We start from the raw sequence: 21,312 nt of genomic DNA on the forward strand, positions 1-21,312 counted from the left end.
TTCCACCAACAGACTCTGGCAGGGAGCTGGAAAGTGCCTGTAGCCCATCCTGCTCTGGGGATCAAAGCCCCATCAAGGAAAGATGAAAGTCGTGGTGGAGGGAGGGATTTCTGTCTTCTTGTTTGCAGTGGCGAACAAAGTAGGAAAAAAAGACCCTTTTCAAAACCACTTCTCTTTTGGATCTGCTGAGATTACTCTCTGGAGGCTCATAGCCACACCCTCCCCTGCCTGCAGCCCAGCATTTGCACACCCAGACTTTCTGGGTCTTAGCTGAGAGGCTCCACAGATGGTCAATCACAGAGGCGACACCGAGTCTGCTACAAGCGGCCTTTTTATGAGGTAGAGGGCGACTCTTTTAAGTTGAGCCCTGCTCCCTTCTGTGACCCATCTCTGGATGGTCCCAGAATGGTGTCTCCACCACTCTACTGAAAAACCAGACTGTGGCCAGGTGAGGTCCATGGGCTTCCAGTGTTAATGTTCCAGGATCTGCAGTTCTTCCTCCCCCATTTGTGACATGAAACAGGGATAAACATCATGGGCACTGGTCAGATGAGTTGGACTTCCTGCCAAACCAAAGTGGGATCGTTCCTCTAGCTCTGGTGGTGGATCCGAGGAGAGAAGGCCAAGAGGACGGCGGGAGCACAGAGGATGGGCACAGGGGCCTCTACTGGGAAGGGATTCCTGGACCTTGAGTTGTCATGACAGAGTATGGCTTTACTTGATGTTAAAAACCAAGGTCTTGGGTGCTGGAGAGATGGCTCAGGGGTTAAGAGCATGGCTCTTTCAGAGGATCCAGGTTCAATTCCCAGCACCCGCATGGCAGCTCACAACTCCAGGGGAACCTGACACCCTTACACAAACACCCATAAAATAAATAAATCTTAAAAAGCAAAGCAAAACAAAACAAAAACCCCTCAAGGCCTCTCTTGTGTGTCTGAAGGGGCTGAAGAAGCTACTCTGGACGGATGGGGCTGCACAGTGGGAGCAGCACAAAGCATAGATGGAGGAGGGGCCAGAGTCACAGACCCAAATGTTAACTGCAGCTTTCCAGGCGGGGACTTTTCAGATCTAATGGTGTCTCCACCACTCTACTGAAAAACCAGACTGAGGCCAGGTGAGGTCCATGGGCTTCCAGTGTTAACGTTCCAGGATCTGCAGTTCTTCCTCCCCCATTTTTGACATAAAACAGGGATAAACATCATGGGTTCAAAGGTGGGTAGGTGTTACTATTGCACAGAGTGACTGGATCATGGCAGCTATACCACTCTGTACCAACAAAAAGATGTGGGCTACCTGGAGAAGCTGCCGTGTCTTTTACGTAGTTGAGGTGGGCCAGAAAGAAAGGCCTTAGGCACTACCATGGTCTGTATATTTGGGGAGCAGTGTATGCTCCAGGGCTCTCCTGGGACTAGGACTGCTCAGATGTAGAACAACCAACAGGATCCAGTACCGAAGACAGAGAAAAACCCAGAAGGCTGAAGTTCCATGCAGAGGTGGTGTGAGGCACAACCGAGACTCAGGGCACAAGAACTGCGTTACTCACGGTTTTGGGAATGATCTGTTTCTTGGGCTGCCCGATCTTAAATGGAATCCTGAAAGAGGGAGAGACAGAGGGTGTTGTGAGACATGGGTAAGGCGAGGCGGCAGGAGCAGATACACAGAGGGGATTAATGCTTGTTCCCCCAGTCCTCATGGGGCATGTGAGCCAATAGCACCCAGTTTGGTTCTAGGATAGACCATGCTCCATGTTCTTGTCACTCCTGCCTGCTGAGATGGTCACTCCTATCAGTGGTCTGTCACTTAAATACACTGGAAAAGTGGGGGAAGGGAGACACCTTGCGGCTCTGCAAACCTTGCCTTGAGGAACCGCTAAGAGAGAAACGCAGCTCCCTATAGCGACTATCATTCTTGAAAACATGCCCTTAAAAAAAGCCCACAAACATCCCTCATCTTCTGGAAGAGGCACTCAGCTTCCCACAGGTGCTACAGTGCATCTGGTAGGGTTTCTGGGGTTAAGGAGAGAGGACAAATTAAATAATATTTCTATTAAAAAAAAAAAAAAGACAGGATGAAATGTGGCGGGCTTGGTGAAGCATCTGTCCAAGCCTGCTTGGAACTTGCTAGGAAGCTTGTTTACCATGTTCCCAGGTTAATTTGGAAGAAGCTGGGGCTAACACAAGGGAGATCATGGGGCTGGGGCTCAGAAGAGGGGCTGCAGCCCAGCTTCCAGCTACTCCAGCAGGCTGCTCTATGCCACTAGCCGCTGCCCTGGTGCCCTTTCTTGCTCTCAGGAGTGAGTGGATTGACAAGAGGCAATGGAGAGATTTCTTCCAGGTCCTGACAACATGGACCCTGTTAGTCCACATTGGTGGCCAGATGAGAACATCAACACGGTTCGTGCCAGTGGTGACAGAGAGGGTAATGCATTTCCTCTACCTGTCCTGACCCTAGGTCGGAAGTGTACCTAGGGGTCTGCTCTGGGAAGAAGCCCCAAAGACAGCCTCTCAATACTCTCCTCTCGGCTTCTGGGCTGACGGTGCCAAGGCTATTCTAACCAACCCTTAGGCTCCATTCCCATCCTTCCTTTAGTCATTCTCCCGTGCCCGCCTCCACCTGGCCCAAGTTGACCAACACTGCTGCTAACCCCAACGGTATAATTAACCACCGATAATAACCCCCAGACAGCGATCTGGCTGAGGGGATGGGCTGGCCTGAGTCACGGTGGTTTAAATTTAATTTCTGGAGGACATCCTGTTTATTGTTAACCCAGCCCCATAATTTGGGAGAGTTAACCCTTTGGGGTCTGGCGGAAAGCAAAGTGTCTCGGGCTGTGTCATCATCAGATGGGAAAAGGTTTGCTGTGGGACTGACGGGAGGTGGGGTTGGGGGAAGAAACTGTTGTTTCAGTTTCTCAGACCTAAAGAGGAAAAGGGGGAGCTGGGTTTTCTGTCCCAGCCCCCACCGCTTTCCCTAAGACTGGGAACTGGAGTTGAGGGCTGATGAACAAGTACTCTGGAGGACCACTTTGGAGGCTGCACACACTTGGGTTCTGTGGGAAAGAAGCTGCGATGGGACAAGGATAACCAGGAAGGAGACCCTGTCTCTGCCCCACTGGTTCCGCCACTGAGCAAATCAGTGTCTCTGAAACCCAGCTTCTTCTTGAGGAAACCAGCCTGACTAGTTGGCTTTCTTGTTTACCTACAAGGGACCTACACCCCAAGAATGTGGGGAGTGGGCTAAGGATCCTGAGGAGCCCCCAGAGTGGCCCCAGAATCTGGAACGACAGACCACAGCCCAAGGGAGCTACAGTTGGTGGCTGTCGTCTGCAGGGTCATGGCCTCTGCAGCCCCCACCTTAGCATCCCAGGCCTTGTAGAGCAGCATGACATCAGAAGAGCTTTTCCCACTTCAACCCTCTCATGCTGCAGGAAGGAAACAGATTTTAAAAAGATTCAGTGTTGGGCCCAGAGTCACTGGGCCCCTGCTTCTCGCTGCCATTCACAGTTCAGTGTTTTGCTCCTGAACTGTTGTTCTAGGTCTGAGTCTGTGGGATCAGCTGGGGCTGATGGCCAAGAACCTACAAATGCAGGAGAGCCTGTATGTAGCACAGGGGGGAACTGTGGACTCGCAGGCAGAGTTAGGTCTCCACTGCAGTTACTGATGGTCAGGCAGCATTTCATCAGACTCTCTGCACTATTGTTCAGCCTGCTAGCTCCAAAGACACGTCCACCTGTTACAACATCTTTTAAGTAAAATATACATTTTATTCTAGATTTTCAGAAAAACTGTGAAGTAACATAATTACTATGCCCCTGCCCTGTTCTGCCGTATGAACATCTTATATTGGTATGGTACATTGGTCATGATTAATGAACCTGGAATGACATATTAAAGTCTGTGCTTTATTCAGTTACTTTAGTTTCTGCTCAATACCCTTTCCACAACTAGGATCCCATGCAGGCTACCACACTACATTTCCTCCTTAACGGCTTCCTGGTGTGACAATGTCTAGACTTCCCTTTTTAAGGGGCACCGGTCAGGCATTTTATAGCTAAAATGCTCCCCACCCCTTGGATTTTGGGGGCTGGAGAGATGGCTCAGTAGATTGAGAATACTGGTTGCTCTTTCAGAGGACCCGAGTTCAGTTCCCATCACCCACATGGGGTGGCTTACAGCAATTCTAGCTCTAGGGGACCCAATGCCTTCCTCCGGCCCTGGCAGGCACCCCCACACATGTGGCACACATCCATACATTCACATAACATAAAGAAAAATAAATGTTTAAAAAAGGAGAGAGTCATTCTTGTTACCCCCACAGACACACTGCAGACAAGAGACAGCCCTGCTGCCCCCGCCTGAGCCACAGGCTGAGGAAGTCAGGGCTTCAAAGGCTCCCCTCTGTGGTCCTCCCTCCCGCTACTTCTTTCCACCAGGGAGCCACTGTTTATTTTACTCATCTATTCATATCGGCATGGACTCATGGCTATTTTATAATCGGGGTCATAATCCAATACTGCCTTATTTTGATACTAAGAACTGCTCTGGTCTGACTACTGACAGACAGCTTTGCAGTTGGTTCCTGCGACCCTCTGACATATTCCCATCAGTGTGTGAGCACATGTCGGAGTTATGTGGTGCTTCCTCCAGGACACCCTGGCTCAGCTTTCCTGCTCTAGGTCCTGTTTTGGGGGAGAAACTTCCATTCCATTGTGCCTGATAATGTGACCTTTTCTTTTCTATGGAGTCCACACAGGGCTGTCTCTCAGTTTTTCTGATTATTTCCTGTTTCAAACTGGGAAATTATGTGGTCAGGACCACTTGGATCATACAGGAAACCGGCATACAGCAACACCACCCAAGCAGAGCCGTCCCACCGCCTGGCTGATGACAAGGAGCAAGCGCTTAGAAAGCTCTCATTGAAAATTCAAGGAAAGGGTGAGAGAGAAGGGAAGAAGATGCCCTGCCGGCGACGTCTCTGCCTTAAAGATGACCAGTGTTTCAGTGGTGCTAACTATATATGTTTTTACACGAGCTGGAAGGAAAACAGCTGAGGCAAATCGCAAGTGCTGGCAGCCTCAGTTCTGGGTGTGAGAATGTGGCTACTGTCTTCTTCTTTTCACTTGCTGCAATTCTTCAAATAAGCCAAAGGGAGGGGGGCAGGGAAAGCAACCAAACAAAAAACCCCAAAACTCTTCAGTTTTTTTTCTTAACTACAAAAATAGCATCTGATTAGTGTAGGAAACTTGGAAGACATGGGAAGTACAAATGATAGAGAAACCTGAATGCACACACACCACAAAGACAAAAATAAGCAGTGGAGGTGAATTACAGCACGGGCATGCATCTGTACACATTTATAAATGTATATATACACACACGCGCATATATGCCATGTAGTACTTCCTTTAGCTGTATATGTATACATGTACATATGCACTGATATGCATAAGTCAACATAGTTTTTAATCTAATCTTTAAAAGTCTTTAAAATAGTAGACAAAGTAATGTGTTTCATTACAGCATCTTCACGCATTTGCAACATAACACTTTGGCCTCATTTGCCCGTCTCCCACTAGGTGAGGTCCTCCCTCATGTAGTCTTTGCTTCAGCTTTTGTGGATCCCAGCACTCCATCCACGCTTCCCACTTCCCTTAAGATCTTTTCCTTTCGTGATCCCTTCTCTAATTTTGTGATACACGCACACACACCCTTTCAAATCTAGCTTCTGCATGAGGAAAAACACACATGGGATTTGCCTTTTGGAGACTAGCTTGTTTTGCTTAACATAATGACTTCCAGTTGCAATCTTTTTTTTTTTTTTTTTTGGTCTACAAATGTCATGCTTTCATTTTTCTTTATGGCTGCAAAAAATTCCTTTGTGCGTATGTCCCGCATCTTCATTATCCACTTACTGACAGACTCATAGGCTGGACGTATCCCCTGGTTTCGTGACCAGCACAGCTATTAACATGGACATGCAGGTGTCACTTTGGCACACTGCTCCAGGAGGGCGACAGCTGGCTCGCACGGCAGTTCTATATTCCTCCTTTGAGGGATCTCCGTACTGATTTCCACAGTGGTGGGACCAGTTTACACTCCCATCAGCGGCGGATAAGGCTCCCCTCCCCCACGCTCTCACCAGCACTTACTATTATTCATTCTCTTGGAAGATGCCAATAGTTTCCACCATCAGTTTTTATTTTTTGAAATGTTACACATTTATTGATTGTGTATGTGTGCACATGTGTGTGCTAGGGTACATGTGTGGAGGTCGGAGGACAACTGTGTGGGTCCCAGAGATTGATCTCAGGTTGTCAGGCGTAGGAGCTAAAGGCCTCTGCCTGCTGAGCCATGTCAGTGGCGCACACTGTTTCTCTACTTTCCCAGTGTGACCCTCTTGCCTTACCCTCTGGGGCTGGATTACAGGCAAGTGGCACATACCTTGCCATAATTTCCTTTTGAACTTCAAAGGCATTACTTTTTTATCTTCCAACATCCCAGTATGAAGTCTCAATGAAGGCTGAAGTCACCCTGGTTTCTACCCCCTTTAAGTGGTCTATTTTTCATTTTCTTTATGCGAATCCAAAGGATGGCAGGTTTGCCTTGGTTACATCACAGCACCTCCTGGGTCTGTTCTCGTCCACTGTGCTGCTTCTCACTGCACTTTCAGTTTGGCACTAACCCTTGATCGGGTGGACTCCTTCCATGTTGTTTACTTCTGCCGCTGCAGTCTTACATCCATCCCTCTTGTCTCTGATTTCTCTGCTTACACCATTTTTTAAATTTTATCTGTTATTTTTGTTTGTTTGTTTGTTTGGGTTTTTTTGTTTGTTTTGGTTTGAGATGGGGTTTTTCTCTGTAACAGCTCTGGCTGCCCTGGAACTTGCTTTGTAGACCAAGCTAGCCTTGAACTCACAGTCTTCCTCTGTCCCGAGCGCTGGGATTAAAGGCGTGGTGTGGCTTAATTTTATCTTCTAATACTTGTGGAAAGTTGTTTGCGTTTCTGCTATCAGGTTTTCCTAAAATTCCATGACTTTAACCCCAATGAGACAATTTTAATTTAGTGCACTTTGCAAAGGAAATTCAATAGTTAATAACAACAACAACTTCAGAAGCTCTCACCACCACCTCAGCGCACTGCAGGCTGAGGCCGAGGCCCGGTTTTTGTTTCTGTATCATTTACTTGACTAGTGCATCTTTCGACTTCAGAGCTTGACCTTTTGGGCTGTCCTCTGTGGTGCTGTTGATTCCCAGCTGGCTCCATGACAGTTGAAAGTTCCTCCTCCCTTTCCCGTCTCTTTGGAGTTAGTCTTTATGTGTTGGCTTAAAATGTCTTCCTTGGATGTCTCACGTACATGACTTGGGAACAAAAGAAAACTCTGAGGCACACAGCACGTTGGTTGATCCAGTAGAACCTTCCTAACGCTGAGACCCGTTACGGTGGCGACACCAACCATAAAAATATTTCATTGCTGCTTCACAGCTGTAATTCTGTTACTGTTATGAATCGTAATGTAAATATCTGGTATGTAGGATATGAATTGTAATTAAATATCTGATAGCAAGAATAACCTTGCAGCTTGATATGTCTCTGTATTTTTGTTCCTACTGTTCTGGCTGCATGGTCTTTGTCTTTTTACAGGAGAGTCAGCATCATTTTCCCAAAGGACAAAGAGAATTTGCTTTTTTCTCAGTTGCAAATTTCAGAGTTGATTGAAATTTGCTTTCTACTACTCCCAGTGTAGGAAGAAATCATGTTTCCCTGCTAACTGGTGATGCATAAATGTAAATTTTAAAACTGATGGAAAATTTAGGAAAACCTCATGTTTCTTTTATAAATAAACTAAGATTTCAGGGCACAGTTCAAGATTTCTTGTACAATGGTTAATCTCAATGCTCTCTAAGTTAGTGACAGCAACCACTTGTCACTGATGTCCTTGCATGTGACATATCATGAGTTTTGCTATCTTTGTTGTGTCTTTTACATTAAATACACCAGAAATTCCTGTCTTATCAACGTATTCATGTGAATTGCTCCTGTTCATTAAACAGATTCTCAAAAAATTACCATTAATATTTAAAATTGATTTTGTCTCCTTACTGATGACTAGTTTTGTGTATAAATTGAAAATACTTTGTTTTATTGTTTGATTTCCGTTGATGTAACTGCTCATCTACCACTTGTGTTTGATTCATTTTTAAATCCAATTTCCCCTCAATTTTTGTAATTGGGAATTGAACCCAAGCTTATCAGGCAAGCATTCTATCAGTGAGCTATGATCCTTAGTTTCTCCTTTAATTAAAAAATGAACTTAAAGGTGATTTCAAAGGTACTTTTTGTATACTTCTAAGTCAGAGCCAGTCATTTCTCATCTGTTTTATTAAAAATGTCTCAAACACTTTATAAATGGTGGGTAAAACACTATAATCTCAACTCATCTCCCAGCCCCACCCTAAGGAAGGCACAGGCTGTGACAAAGCTGAGTGACATAAGTGGAATGATAGTAATAAACAAAGCGACAAGTCAGAAGCGTGAACAACAATAACAGTTAATTATGGTAGAAATGCTTTCAGTTTAGAAAACCAGGACCACGTGACCACAAGGCTAGGGCTCCTTCTAAAGGGGCTGGACACTGTTCATGCAAGTGAGGGTTCCTGAAGCGAGGTTTGTTAGTTTTCCAGAGTAAATTCACCTATACATCCCCTAGTGTGGAGCTCTCTGTCAGAGGTGGATCCTTCATCCTTCTGCTAGGACAGAGTAAAGCGCAAGGAAGGAGGGAGATGGCTGGGCTCTACACTTCAGCCAGTCCTGGCGTGGAGTCCCTGGAGCCCAGCCTCACTCCACTCTAGAGGGACTTCGAGCTACAGGAGTTCTGTAATGGAGGATGCCATGGTTCTTGGTATCGACCAATGCCCGTTCCAGGTCTGCTTCTTCTCTCCGTACAGGTGGGTGTGAGGTAGTATTTCGTTGTGGCTTTGATTTGCCTCTCCCTCAAGATGCCAGACATCTTTCTGTGTGTTCACTGACTAATATGTACCTCTGGAGAAACACACATAGGGCTTTCTTTGGTTTTGTTGAGTTATGAGGAGCCCGTTCATATTCTGGGTCTAAGCTCCTAATCACATACATGACTGGTAAACATTTTCTCTCATCTATGGATTTGTTTAAAAAAATGTAACTGAACAAATGCTTTCAAGTATTAAAGTTTAAAATTTTAATAAAGCTCAATTTACCTAATTTTATTCTTATTCTGATGTTCATGCTTGTTTGGTGTCATGTCTAAGAATCTTTCGTCAAATTCAGTATGGTAAGGATGTATCCTTATGTTTTCTTTCTTTTTTTTTTTTTTTGGTTTTTCGAGACAGGGTTTCTCTGTGGTTTTGGAGCCTGTCCTGGAACTAGCTCTCGTAGACCAGGCTGGTCTCGAACTCACAGAGATCCACCTGCCTCTGCCTCCCGAGTGCTGGGATTAAAGGCGTGCGCCACCACCGCCCGGCTTCCTTATGTTTTCTTATAGGAATAAATATATGAGTTTTATGGTTGGGTTCTCACACTATAGGTCTTTGATATTCATTTTTGTATATGGTGCAATGCATCTCATTCCTCTGCAAACACTGTCTTGTTAGCTCAGTTGTTTGTTGGGAAGACAGATCTTTGTGTCGTCTTAATATCCTTGTGAAAATACCAAGTGGTCACAAATGCAAAGGTATATTCTGCATCCTCCATTTCACTCCATTAGTCTATCTGCCTGTACCACCCCATCTGACTTACTGCAGCTTTGGAGTAAGCTTTAAGGCTGGGAAATGAGAGCCTTCCAACTTTGCTCTTCTTAAGGTTATTTTGATTATTCTGTGTCTCCTTTCTTTCCAGATGAATTTTAGTGGTTTATTTTTCACTCTTAAATCTTGTATCCATTTAGAATTTATTTTAAGTGTGTGACTAGACAGTTGCTTTAACAGGAATTAAAATGTATCTTTCTCACAAAGCTGGGCGTGCTGGCACACAGTTATAATCTATAATCCCAGAGATAAAGACAGGCGGATCCCTGGGGTTTGCTGGCTAACTAGCTCAAGCTACCTGGAGTTCCAGGCCGGTGAGATCCTACCTCAAAAGACAAGGCACACAGCACCTGGAGGCTTGCCCTGATACACACTCGCAAACATGTACGATATAGTCTTTTTTTTTTTGGCATGTGTTGGTATAACTTTTTTTTTAGATAGTTCCCACAACAGTCTGGAACTCATTCTATAGCACAAGCTGACATTAAATTCACAGCAGTCCTCCTGCTTCAGCCTCCTAGGTGCTGGGATTACAGGAATGCACCCCCATGCATGATTTAAAAAGTATCTCCAAAAAAAATCATGTATTGGTGTTAAATATTTCTACTGTTCCACATCACAGGTTAATAACATGGGCTTAACTATTTAGGGTTACAAAAACTCTTAACATCAAGTAAAATGAGTTCCTTCTCATTGCATGTCTTTCCCAGGTAATATTTAGAGCTATTTTTGTTTTATTAGTCAAGATGAATCATCTGCTATGTCCTCCCTCCATACTAAAACCCTATAAATATATTTAATATCATTAGAAATGCATCACACTCATAGGACTTTAAGTGTGTGAAGAACCTGCATCCATAGACACATAAGTTTACACTTAGGGCAGCAATATTCCCATCTGCTCATTCGAGTCTTTTTATTGTGCCTCTTAGTCTTAAGGCTCAATTCTTTGTTTTTTTTCCTTTCCTCCCTTTCTCTCTCCCTCCTCCACCCCTCCCTTTCTTTCTTAAATAGGGCTTCTACATTTATTTCGCTGGCTATTAAGAGCCCAAGGTAATATTTAAATGTGAAACATTTAGCTCTTTATGTCTTAGGTATGTTTCATGGCGGTTAATCCTGCTCCCTCAGCCCCATGAGATGGGTTTTTTTTTCCACTCTGTCTTGCTGGATAATTTACCCTACAACCACTCACCATACCTACAGTTATCCTATATAGCCTAAGAAGTTCAACTGTGGAAGGGAAACTCACTAGGTTTTCCAAATAGATAGGAAAATAATGATCAAATGTTCCTTTTCCTTACCAATACTTATACCTGCTTCTTGTCTAGTTACTGTGTTGGCTAGAAGTGGTATTTTGTTGTTGTTGCCATAAGAGTAAGATGGATTTGCACTTGATCTTCCACTATGCGACATGAAGGGAGCCACTGATTTCAGTCACAAAGCCCGCAGAGGAAGGAAACAGCTGTCTGCTGCTAGATTACTAGAAGACACAGAGATTGCATTTTTGGCAGACCAATGTCTTGGCAGCATGCATCTGGGTGAGCAGTTTACTCTCCTATGACGTATCACTGGGATGAAATGAGCAAATATGTTTTCTAATATTGAACCACCCTGTCATTCTGAAGTGTTCACCTGATAAAGAGCACAGGCTAGTCAACCACTACGCCTCTGTATTTTGCTTTCTGATTATGATACACAGCTCATCAAGGACACGGACTGAATGTTTTCCTTCTCTGCGATCCAGGCAGGTACGGTCTTAGGCATAGTGCAACATTCTCAGCCTTTTGCTGAACATTTAATGCATCATTGCTAAAGGGCTACCTTTTGTGAAAAGTGCGATGCTAGGTTCTGGGGACAAATAAGGAAAACCCATGCCATGACCTCATAGAGCGTTTATTTCATGAATGAGTAAAAGGAATTCAACTGTCCCAAGCTTGGGTCCTGCAAAATACTACACTGTGACTTAGGGGTCCTAAAAAACATAAACAACCCCCTCCCCCACCACATGCACTCGTAGATAGGGTATATAAAGAACAAAAAAGGTAACTGCCTTTGGGCTTCCAATCTGATGTGTGATCAAAACTAAACAGACAAGGAATGCCACTAGCCAGCTGCAGATCAGAGTTGGCCTTTGACCTCTGAAGCAAAGCCTGGAGAAGTTACCAAAGCTTGAGTCAAGAATATAACTAATTTTTATTTATGTGTATGAGTCTTATGCCTGCATGTAGGCATGTATACCACATGCCTGCAGAAGCCAGAAGAGGCTGCCAGATACCTGGAAGTGGAGTTACAGATTGTGGTTAGGCACTATTTAAGAGCTGGGAATTGAACTCGGGTCCTCTGCAAGAGCAGCGACTGCTCTTAACCACTAGCCATCTGCTAGTGTCCAAGGCAAGGCATTCTAAAGAGCTTTTGAGGATACTACAAAGGGAGAGGAGTCTCCTGGGTTACTGGATATAACCCCATTGTGCACAGGAAATGGCTAGAAACCGGGGGCAGATGGGATACACCCTGGCACTGGTATGGGGCATACTCCTAGTGGACAGTGGAAGATGACAGGGAGGGGACAAGAGAAAGAAACTGCAGTTCAGCTACATTTCACCAGACTCTCTGCCTCCCCAAGCCTGTGGCAGAGTCAGGCTAGGTGACACAGCTGCTCTGGGGGGTGGCAGCATGCATGAGTGACAGCTAGGGGCGGCTGGGTCACAGGAGGCCTCTGGTCCTCCAGGACAAGGAGGCCAATGGGGCAAGCAGTAGCCCAGAGAGAAAGTAAGGCCTTCTCCCCAGAGAATCTCTGTGTTCTGGGAGAAATCAAGAAGTCTGTGGTTCTCTCTGGAATGGGAGTCACTCCCCAGCTCTGCTGGCCACTCTATAAACACAGGCTCCAGGGGCCAGGGGAAGGGATATTTTGGTCTCACTAACAAAATGGGGAAAACAGTCCTCAACCTCTAACACACCTCAGAAAGAAAGAAAACAAAAACAAAACAAAACCCATGTTTACAGAGGGAAAGGACTCACAATAAAGAAAAGTCAACAGGATGTTCTCCAAAGCTACAAATATACTTCTTTCAAACAGTAAATATGTCTATTAGCAGCATGATGCCAGTTGGCTAATTCTGTCTCGGTGGAACCTTCCAAACAGGGTCCTGCTCTTGTGTAACATCTATTTACAAACGGTTCTTCTGCATTCTCCATTTGCTAGGTTTCTCAATCTTTTGTTTCCTCACCCGCCTCTGCTGCAGGGGCAGAGACAACAGGCCGGCCCAGATGGTGGCTGCGTGGGGATCCCCGGGTCACCCCAGCACATCACTCAATTCCTGCCTTCTTGGGAGCATACCCTGTGCTCAGCATATGCAACGGCAGGTAGTTCAAACCTCCGTGAGCTCTCTTGGCTTCGGCTGGCTTTCCAAGATTTGCTGCTAGTAAATGGGAAGCTAGGCCCGGGGGTGGGAAGAACGCCCAGAACGATTCAGGCTCCCCCGTTCTGTACCTTTTGATATGTCCAGCTGGGCAAGAGACACACAGACACCCGGAGCTGAGGGTGGGGGTGAGAAGAAAGGAAAGCTGAGCAAGAGTAGGCGGTGGTTGATAGTGGCTGGAAACCCTGGCTCCCCAGGGAGTGGTCTGGGCCTGAGTCACTGTCTCAGTAAGAGAGGAAGGTGGGCGTGAGGCAGCAGCTTCTCCGGGGCCCTGGCCCTGCCCCCATCCTTCATAGACTGTCTTTGGAGTCCTGCCTGCTCTGGTTTGAGGCCCACAAGGCCATCACCAACTTAACATTCAGCAAAGTAGAGGACCAGGGCCTGGGTCAGGGCCAGGCAGAGCTTACCACATCATGTGGCCCTGTTGGAACAGGTGTTAATGGATCTCTCTTTTCTAGTTGCTATGCTGAAGGCCAGAGAAAGGTCAGCCTGAGAAAGAGCAGGACAGACTACCTCAGAGGGTAGCAACCTGGGCTAAAATTCTCCACCTCAGTGCCCATGACCACAGCCTCCTGCCCTTGACATGGTTGGCATGAATTAGCTACATCCCAGATGAGAGAAGGTGGAACAGGACCCCCGACCTGTTATTTGTTTGAAGAGGGCGTGTGCACAGTTAAAAATAGAGTCCATGACTTTGTGACTTGGCTGACTTGTAAGTGGGACCAGGACAATCAAGCGGCTCAGCTGTGATCCCTCCTTCCCGCTGCTCCCCAGTCTGCCCTCTGAAGCAGAGAAAGAATGCATTACATGGTGTCAGGTCATGTGAACGAGGGTGCCACCTAGTTAAAGTGAGCATTTATTAAGCACCTGCTATGGCCAGATTCTAGAGACTTCTGATAAAGTGACTCCCATGAAGCACTCAACCCCTGGGCCTCACAGGGGCAGCACTGGAGGAGGGCTGGTGTCGGGACGCTGGGGTTCAAGTCCTGGCTGTGCTGGTCAGCTGTGACATTCACACAAGTTATCTCAACTCCTCAGTTCCCTGACCTACAAAACAGGGCAAGTATCTGCTTATCCTACAAGGCCACTGAGGGAGCCGAGCGAGTTCAGAGTTTGAAATGGCTCCTGACAGGGAGTCACTGGTGCGGAGAGATCTGCTGTGATGCTGGTGGCAGGCCACCGTGATGAAGACCAAACTGAGGCCTAGAGGGAGGGCCGCACAAAGTGACGGAAATAAAAACATCCGAGGCGGGGGTCAGAAAACTCGAAATTGTGTGTTGTTCTTGAGGCAAGCAGCGGTCCTACAGTACATTGTACCACAAGCGGGGCCAAGCTATACCCCAGCTTACAACCCAGCGGGGGGATTTCTCCCTAAACAGCGCGAGGATTTGTGCTAGTGGTCCAGAGGCTGCTGTGTGCTTAAAGGCCAAGAAAATAGAATACAGAAGATTCAAGGTGTCTGGTGACAATTATCTAAGAAACTTCTAGTGTTTGACAGACAGGCCATCATCTTTTCTCATTCTCGGCAAGACGTGAGGGTAGGAAAGGCCAGGTGCCCAACTGGAGCCGCTGGAGCTCCCCAACGAGCCTGCCTTACTGCTGTCTTTTTTGTTACCCCAGAATAATCACCATTCCAGGATTTCTTACCTTCTTTCCCACATTTTCACTACATGTGTCCATAAGCAAAGCCTGGTCTCATTTTCTTGGTCTAAACCTTATGTAAGCAGCAAATGTCATCAAGACGCCAGCTTTTACACTCTTGGAAGCAGTATACTCTGAGACTCAGCCATGCTCATATACAGACCTAGGCATCACTCTCCAGCTGTAGCCCAGGCTGGCCTCAAACTCACGATGCTCTTGCCTCAGTATTCCAAGTGCTGGAATTATGTGTGTGTGCTACTATGCCTGGATACTTGGCTCACTTAACATGCCACTTCACTATGTCCAAATATTACAGCTGCTGGACCTCTACAGTGACAAAGCTGGCTTCGGGTAGGTGTTTCATCTGGGGTCCAGGCTGTGCCAGAGTCCAGTTTACCCCTCCAGCCCCCAACACCCCCGTGAGTTCCCACTACTCCTCACCCTCAGACACCTTTTGCCCCTCTGTTGGCTCCCTTTCCTGGAAGGTGACTAGCGACGGGTAGGTATTCTTTACAGCCACCCCTCTGCAGTTCTCCTCTCTTCCCTTCCCTTCCTCTCTCCCCCTCCTTCCTCTGTCTCTGTCTTTTTTCTGATACTGGGGATTGAACCTAAAGCCTTTGGCATGCTAAGCAATAGCTCTACCACTGACTTACATCCTCACCCCCTCCCCCTTTAAAATGTTTATTTTTAGTCAAAGTCTTATAACCAAGCAAAATCGGCTACATAAACACCTGTACTTAGGTTGCTGAAGTCACAGTACTGGTTTGTAGTCTGATTATTTGTGACCATGTGCTTGCACTGTTGTCTTTCAAACTGGAGTTCGTGTAAAATACCTACCCACTTTCTTTTTGGGCACTAGGTTTCTAATCCAGGGCACATAGATCAGTTTAAAGTGTGACACATTGTTACACGCATGCACACGCGCACACACACACACTCACACACTATATCTCTATCTATATATATTGATTGATTTATGAAAAGTAGTCACAGAATCAATGAAGATAAATCATTCTTTAAAATATGAAAGAGAAAATAACAGAAGATGCCGAAATATATATCATGTGAAACTTTTATTGCACATGAATGTGCACGTATGTATGTGCAGTGTGTGCGTATGTGTGTGTGAGAGAGACAGAGAGAAAAAGAGAAAGAGAGAGAGTGAGAGAGAGAGAGGTGTCGAAGATATTTCTAGGTGCTTAAGATGCCTTGCAAGTGTGAGGACTGAGCTCAAATCCCAGCACACATGTAAAATGCCAAGTAAGGTGGCCAGTGCTTGGAATGCAGTGCAATGGAGAGAGGTGGAGGTGGAGGTGGAACCCTGGGGCTTGCTGGAAAAAAAACAAAAACCAAGGTGGGGGCACCTGGGGAACAACATACAAGAGTGCTCTCTTGTCAGCACGCACACACACACACACACACACACACACACACACACACACAACACACGGGGGTTGTATTTCTAACTGTAAATTGTGATAAAAACCATTGGGAAGATATCACACAAGAAGAAAGGCTTTCATGACTTCACTCTTGCTCCTTTCTGAGCTACCCTGCAGGTCAAAGCCACAATAATGTAAATCACCGCTTTTGCTAGCCTACCTCCCTGCTTAAAAGCCTTCAATTTTCCAAAGGCCAGGCTCAATTTCAGTTCCTCAGCAGGGCAATGACAGGAGTACAAAAAGTGACTCCAAACTAGAGTGCCAATTCCCACCAGGGAAACCTCTGTCCGACCATTCCTTAGTGTGTCGGCTTTCCTACTAACGGTCCCTACCAAACACTCCGCATGCGCTCTTGCCAATCACCTTTCCCACACTCTTCACCTGGATCTCTCCCTCAGGTCCCCATGGAAACAGTAGGCACTTGCTAGGTCAAAGTTCAATTAAAATCTGCTTGGAGGGCTGGAGAGTTGGCTCAGTATTAAAGAGCACTGGCTGTTCTTCCAGAGGACCCGGGTTCAATTCCCAGCACCCACATGGCAGCTCACGACTGTCTGTAACTCCTGTTCCAGGGGATCCAACACCCTCGCATAGACATAGACACAGGCAAAAGCACCAATGTTCATAAAATACAAATAAACTAATTAAAAAAAAATCTGCTTGGAACGCTTCCTGACATCATCCTGACATGTGCTCTTTAGTACTTTCCAGGCACTTATTAAAGGAAGGTGTTGACTCGGACAGCCTCCAATGTCCCCCAGCATTCAGCACCTCTGGATACTGTCAGCGTTTACCAGCATTTGGTCAGCACAGATCGGCTGAGTACCATCTGTGTGCATCGCACTATACAGCTCCATAAACCTATCAGAACCTAAAAGGGCCTCAAGAGGAGAAGGCCTTACTGACACCTAACTTCCCAGACACTCTGGCTGTGGAATATCACTTGTTCACCTTCCAAACGCACTGTGAGCTGGGTCTGAGGAACAGCAACATCTAAGGGGAAGGTGAATGAGAAGCAGCAGCCTGATGCCCTATCTGCAAACAGTATTCACGCTTACCGGCAGACGCCAACAGTGGAGGAGCTTCTGGGATTATCTACTCCCTCGTGTTACAGAGGGAGAATCAAGCCCTGGAAAGGCTGACCCGCCACCCTGTGAGCAGCGAAACCTGGACTTGAACACAGCACTCGACTTCCTAGTGCAACGTACCTCTACACTTTCAATTTCCTTCTTTCTCAAATGACTAGCCACCTTCAGCAACGCTCCCCTCTCATCACAGAAACCTCAGATTATCGAGGTATGTGGCTCCAGAGAAAGCTACAATTCCTGGAGCCAGCCTCATTAAAGTCACTATTCTTGTTTGTTTTGGATACAGGGTCTCACTGTGTAGCCCTGACTGGCCTGGAACTCACAAAGTAGACCAGGCTGGCCTTGAACTCACAATGATCCACTTGCCTCTGCTTCCCTAGTGCTTGGATTAAAGGCATGTGCCAACCACGCCTGGCAACTACTCTTAATTGTACTTAATTTTCGCTATCCATCATATTGAACACACTTAGCAGAAACTGTGGAGCAGGGGTGAGGAAGAAGTAGGGGGCGTTTGATTTGGGGCCAGCAAGTGAATTAATGCTCTGAGGGGCAAATATCCAATGCTTTCAATGCTTTCTTCCTACTAGGACAGATCACTGTAAATAAGCCTTGCTGGAAGGCTAATGGGTGGGTGGGTGGTAGTGCAGGTACTCAATAAACAGGGGGCAAGCAGGCTGCCTGCACAGAGGAAGCAGAAAACAAAGGCCTCTTACTCTTCACGCAAAGTCCACAGTGTGCAAAGGGCATCAATATTAGACATTTCTCACTGTGACATTTTGAAAGTACAGCCTAGTCCAGAACAATGGATACCCTTTGGGCACCACGGGCCGTGATAGCCTTAGGCCTTATTTAACGATGCTTGGCACAGTCCATGTACTTGGTGAACTTGACCTTGGGCATCAGCCTCCCATGATGGCTCTACGTCACTCTGGTCTCTTCCCCTAGTGAAAATTCCGATCTCAGATGAATGGAGAGATTCATTCTGGGAGCAGGAAAACCACGCTAGGAGTGAATCAGAAGGACCCAACCCTCGTTCCTTTGCCAGCCATTGAGCTAGGAACTGAGTGCGATTGTGTGCCCAGGCGCTGGTGTTGGTCCCCTCTCTGGGAGACAGGGTCAGGGTCCACGCAAGAGATGACGTAGAAGCCCTCTACACAGGAAGAGACAAGAATCTCAGAGTCCAGGGACAAAGCCACCCTTTTGGTTGTGGCCCTCAATCCGAGGAGGTACTAAGATGTGCCTGTAGTGTAAATTAGCTTGTGAAAACCTCAGTTCCTGCTAGTTACTGCCAGTTTCAATTCTCTCCAACCTGATGGGCTTCAGGAAATGGGATGCTAGCTTTTCAGAAACAGAAACATTCTGAAAGACAAATGAGAGCAGCTTGTGTCAGTTCATCCAGAAAAATCCATACCACTAGTGGTCTCTGCTTACTCTCTTCCCAATTAGTGAAGAGAAAAAAAATTACATTTTTTTAAAAGTATAAATGCCAAACTAAACAAACAAAAAAAGCACATGTGCTTTCTGCTTTCTACTTCAGAAAAAAAAAAATTAAACGAGAGAGATTCAGATTCAAGGTGCACAAAACGAGATCACTTCTACTGTCACAAGGCTGGGGGACCCAGACTGAGGCTTCAAACAATTAATTCCTTTAGGAAATGGACTTGCAGAAATGCCACCTACCCTGTTAGTAGCCAAGCGATACAAGATGGGAAAGTTAGCTTTTTGGGGGGAGGGTGGTTCCAGGCCTCTGTTGGGCTTCTAGGAACAAGAGGTTGGGGGGAAATGAACAGCTCCTGCCAGGGCTTATTAGAGCGTCACAGGGGCTGTCCTGTCATGGCTTCTCCAGCCGCTTGACATTTGTCCACAAATTAATCTCAGTCTGAGAAGCAGGTGGAGGAAGGGGCAGAAATGGCTTACATCGTCATTAGAGAGCTCTCCTTGACATTGAGTGACAAGAGCTGCTTGTGGCCGAAGCTTGGTCTCCACTGGTGGTCAAGCGTGAAAGCCTTCCCAGAGGGTGACATGCTAATTTCATTCATTCATAGCTGGTTACCATGCACTTATTTTGCATAACAGGCTGGGCTCTGAGCAAGTATGGCCCCTACATTAATGGTCCTTGGGCTCGCATAAGGGCAGATTCATCTCGTACTTCTCTGGGAGCCAATTTATTCATACACATTCATTATAAGCAGTTGGAATTTGTGAGACGGGGGATTGTGGACACACAGGCTCTTGGGTCTAACGGTAAAGTCTTTGACATGGACAGCCTTAAAAGAAGGCAGAAAATACATAGCTTTTTTTCCCTGTGACTATAAAAATAATCCAGAGCAATAAATAAATAAGGCTTTTGGGAAAAGAGGACCTTCCACCATATGTTAGCCACGAACATTAGGAAGTCTCCATGAGCTCATCACTTGCAGCAGTGACGCTCTAGTTCCGGGGCTCCTTGGTTTTACGATCCCCATAGAGTTTAAGCGAATTATGTTTATTTTAGAGAGCGGGCAGAGGGTCACACCTCTGGAAAGATTCGAATCGTCCAGACACACTTTAAAAGGGTGTGTGTGGTGTGATTTTGGCCCCTTCCATGTGAGCATCAATTTTTAAATTCCTAAAAATAATTTTGTCTTTTAAGGACCGTTAGGGTGGTACTATTTCAGCTGTCTGAAAGCAGATGGATTTTTTTATCAGAGAACTGTGCCTACACTGCCTCAGTGAGGGACTCCGCTGGGGGGCGGGGGGAGGAAGAGGCAGTGGGGAGATGCCCCCGGGAGCGAAGGAAGACACTGACTCCACCTCAATGGATATTTGAGAGAAGAGGGAAGAGAAGCTCCTTACACCAAGGAGCTGGAAGAAGACGAGGTGGGAGAGAAAGCAGGCAACAGGATCAGACGCGGGGGTCCCAGGCTAGGGGATCCACCAGCCTGCCTTCCCGGGAGTCCGGCCGAGAGATGGAGCCTCCGGGAGGGCAACCGAGGAGGTTCCCGGAACCGCTAAGGAGCCGGGCTGTCGGGTCGCTCCTGGCTCCAGCCGACGCCGCTCGGCCTCACTCACCAGCTCATGGTCCCAAACCCACGCCTGCTGCCGGGGTCCTCTGCAGAAACTCGGTTCTCGAGGATCACTTCCGGATTCGATCAGTCTCCAGGAAGTGATGTGGGACCCGCCTCCTCTGCCCGGAAGAGGCGGGAAGGGGGCGGGCCTACGTGTTAACACTTCGCTTGCTACTTGAGGCGGAGTTTCTTTTGCAGACCACGGTTCTGAGTCGGGTTGTGAGGCTGTCTACGTAGAGCCCTTCCCGGGCTAATTACCGCAGTTTCTCTGTCTGATGCTTGGTTTCTGACCCCGAGACATAAGCAACAACTGTCGTGGGGAAGCAGCTAGAGGAGATGCAGTAGACGAGAAGCTTGCGTTTGCTCTAAACTCTTTCTTTTTTTTTTAATTAATTAATTAATTAATTATTTATTTCGTAAACAATATTCTGTCTGTGTGTATGCCTGAAGGCCAGAAGAGGGCACCGGACCTCAATACAGATGGTTGTGAGCCACCATGTGGTTGCTGGGAATTGAACTCAGGACCTTTGGAAGAGCAGGCAATGCTCTTAACCTCTGAGCCATCTCTCCAGCCCTCTAAACTCTTTCTTATCTATAAAATAGTGCGTGTCTCACACGCATCACCTGTAACAACAAGCAGGTTCCCCTCCCCCTCTCAAGATGGTTCAGGGCTCAAATGGTAGCAGAGTAGGTGCTTTTCAGGGTGCAATAGTCTGTGAAGCTATTCTATGAGGGAGGACGCAGAGAGCACCGGTGTGATGACATGTACCTATAATCACAACACCTTGGAGGTTGAGGTAGAGAGGGGTCATGAGTTTGAGGCTAGTCTAGGCTACGCAGCAAATGCAAGGCCCATCTGGGCTTCATAATCAATACTTGTCTCAAGACAAAATAATACT

At 46.6% G+C, this 21,312-nt stretch overlaps 1 protein-coding gene across 1 annotated transcript in view; it reads right to left on the minus strand.

The window, feature by feature from the left end:
- Positions 1-20,537, minus strand: part of Bin3 (bridging integrator 3) — a 39,691-nt gene extending 19,154 nt beyond the window's left edge. The window contains exons 1-2 of the mRNA XM_057785871.1: positions 20,418-20,537; positions 1,544-1,592 (exon numbers count right to left, since the gene is read on the minus strand). Of these exons, the coding sequence (XP_057641854.1) occupies positions 1,544-1,592; positions 20,418-20,425 (57 nt within the window). The 5' untranslated portion in view covers positions 20,426-20,537. The remainder of the gene's footprint in view (positions 1-1,543; positions 1,593-20,417) is intronic.
- Between the last annotated feature and the right edge of the window lie 775 nt (positions 20,538-21,312).

Source organism: Chionomys nivalis, chromosome 12 (assembly GCF_950005125.1).
Source record: "Chionomys nivalis chromosome 12, mChiNiv1.1, whole genome shotgun sequence".
Lineage (NCBI taxonomy): Eukaryota > Metazoa > Chordata > Mammalia > Rodentia > Cricetidae > Chionomys > Chionomys nivalis.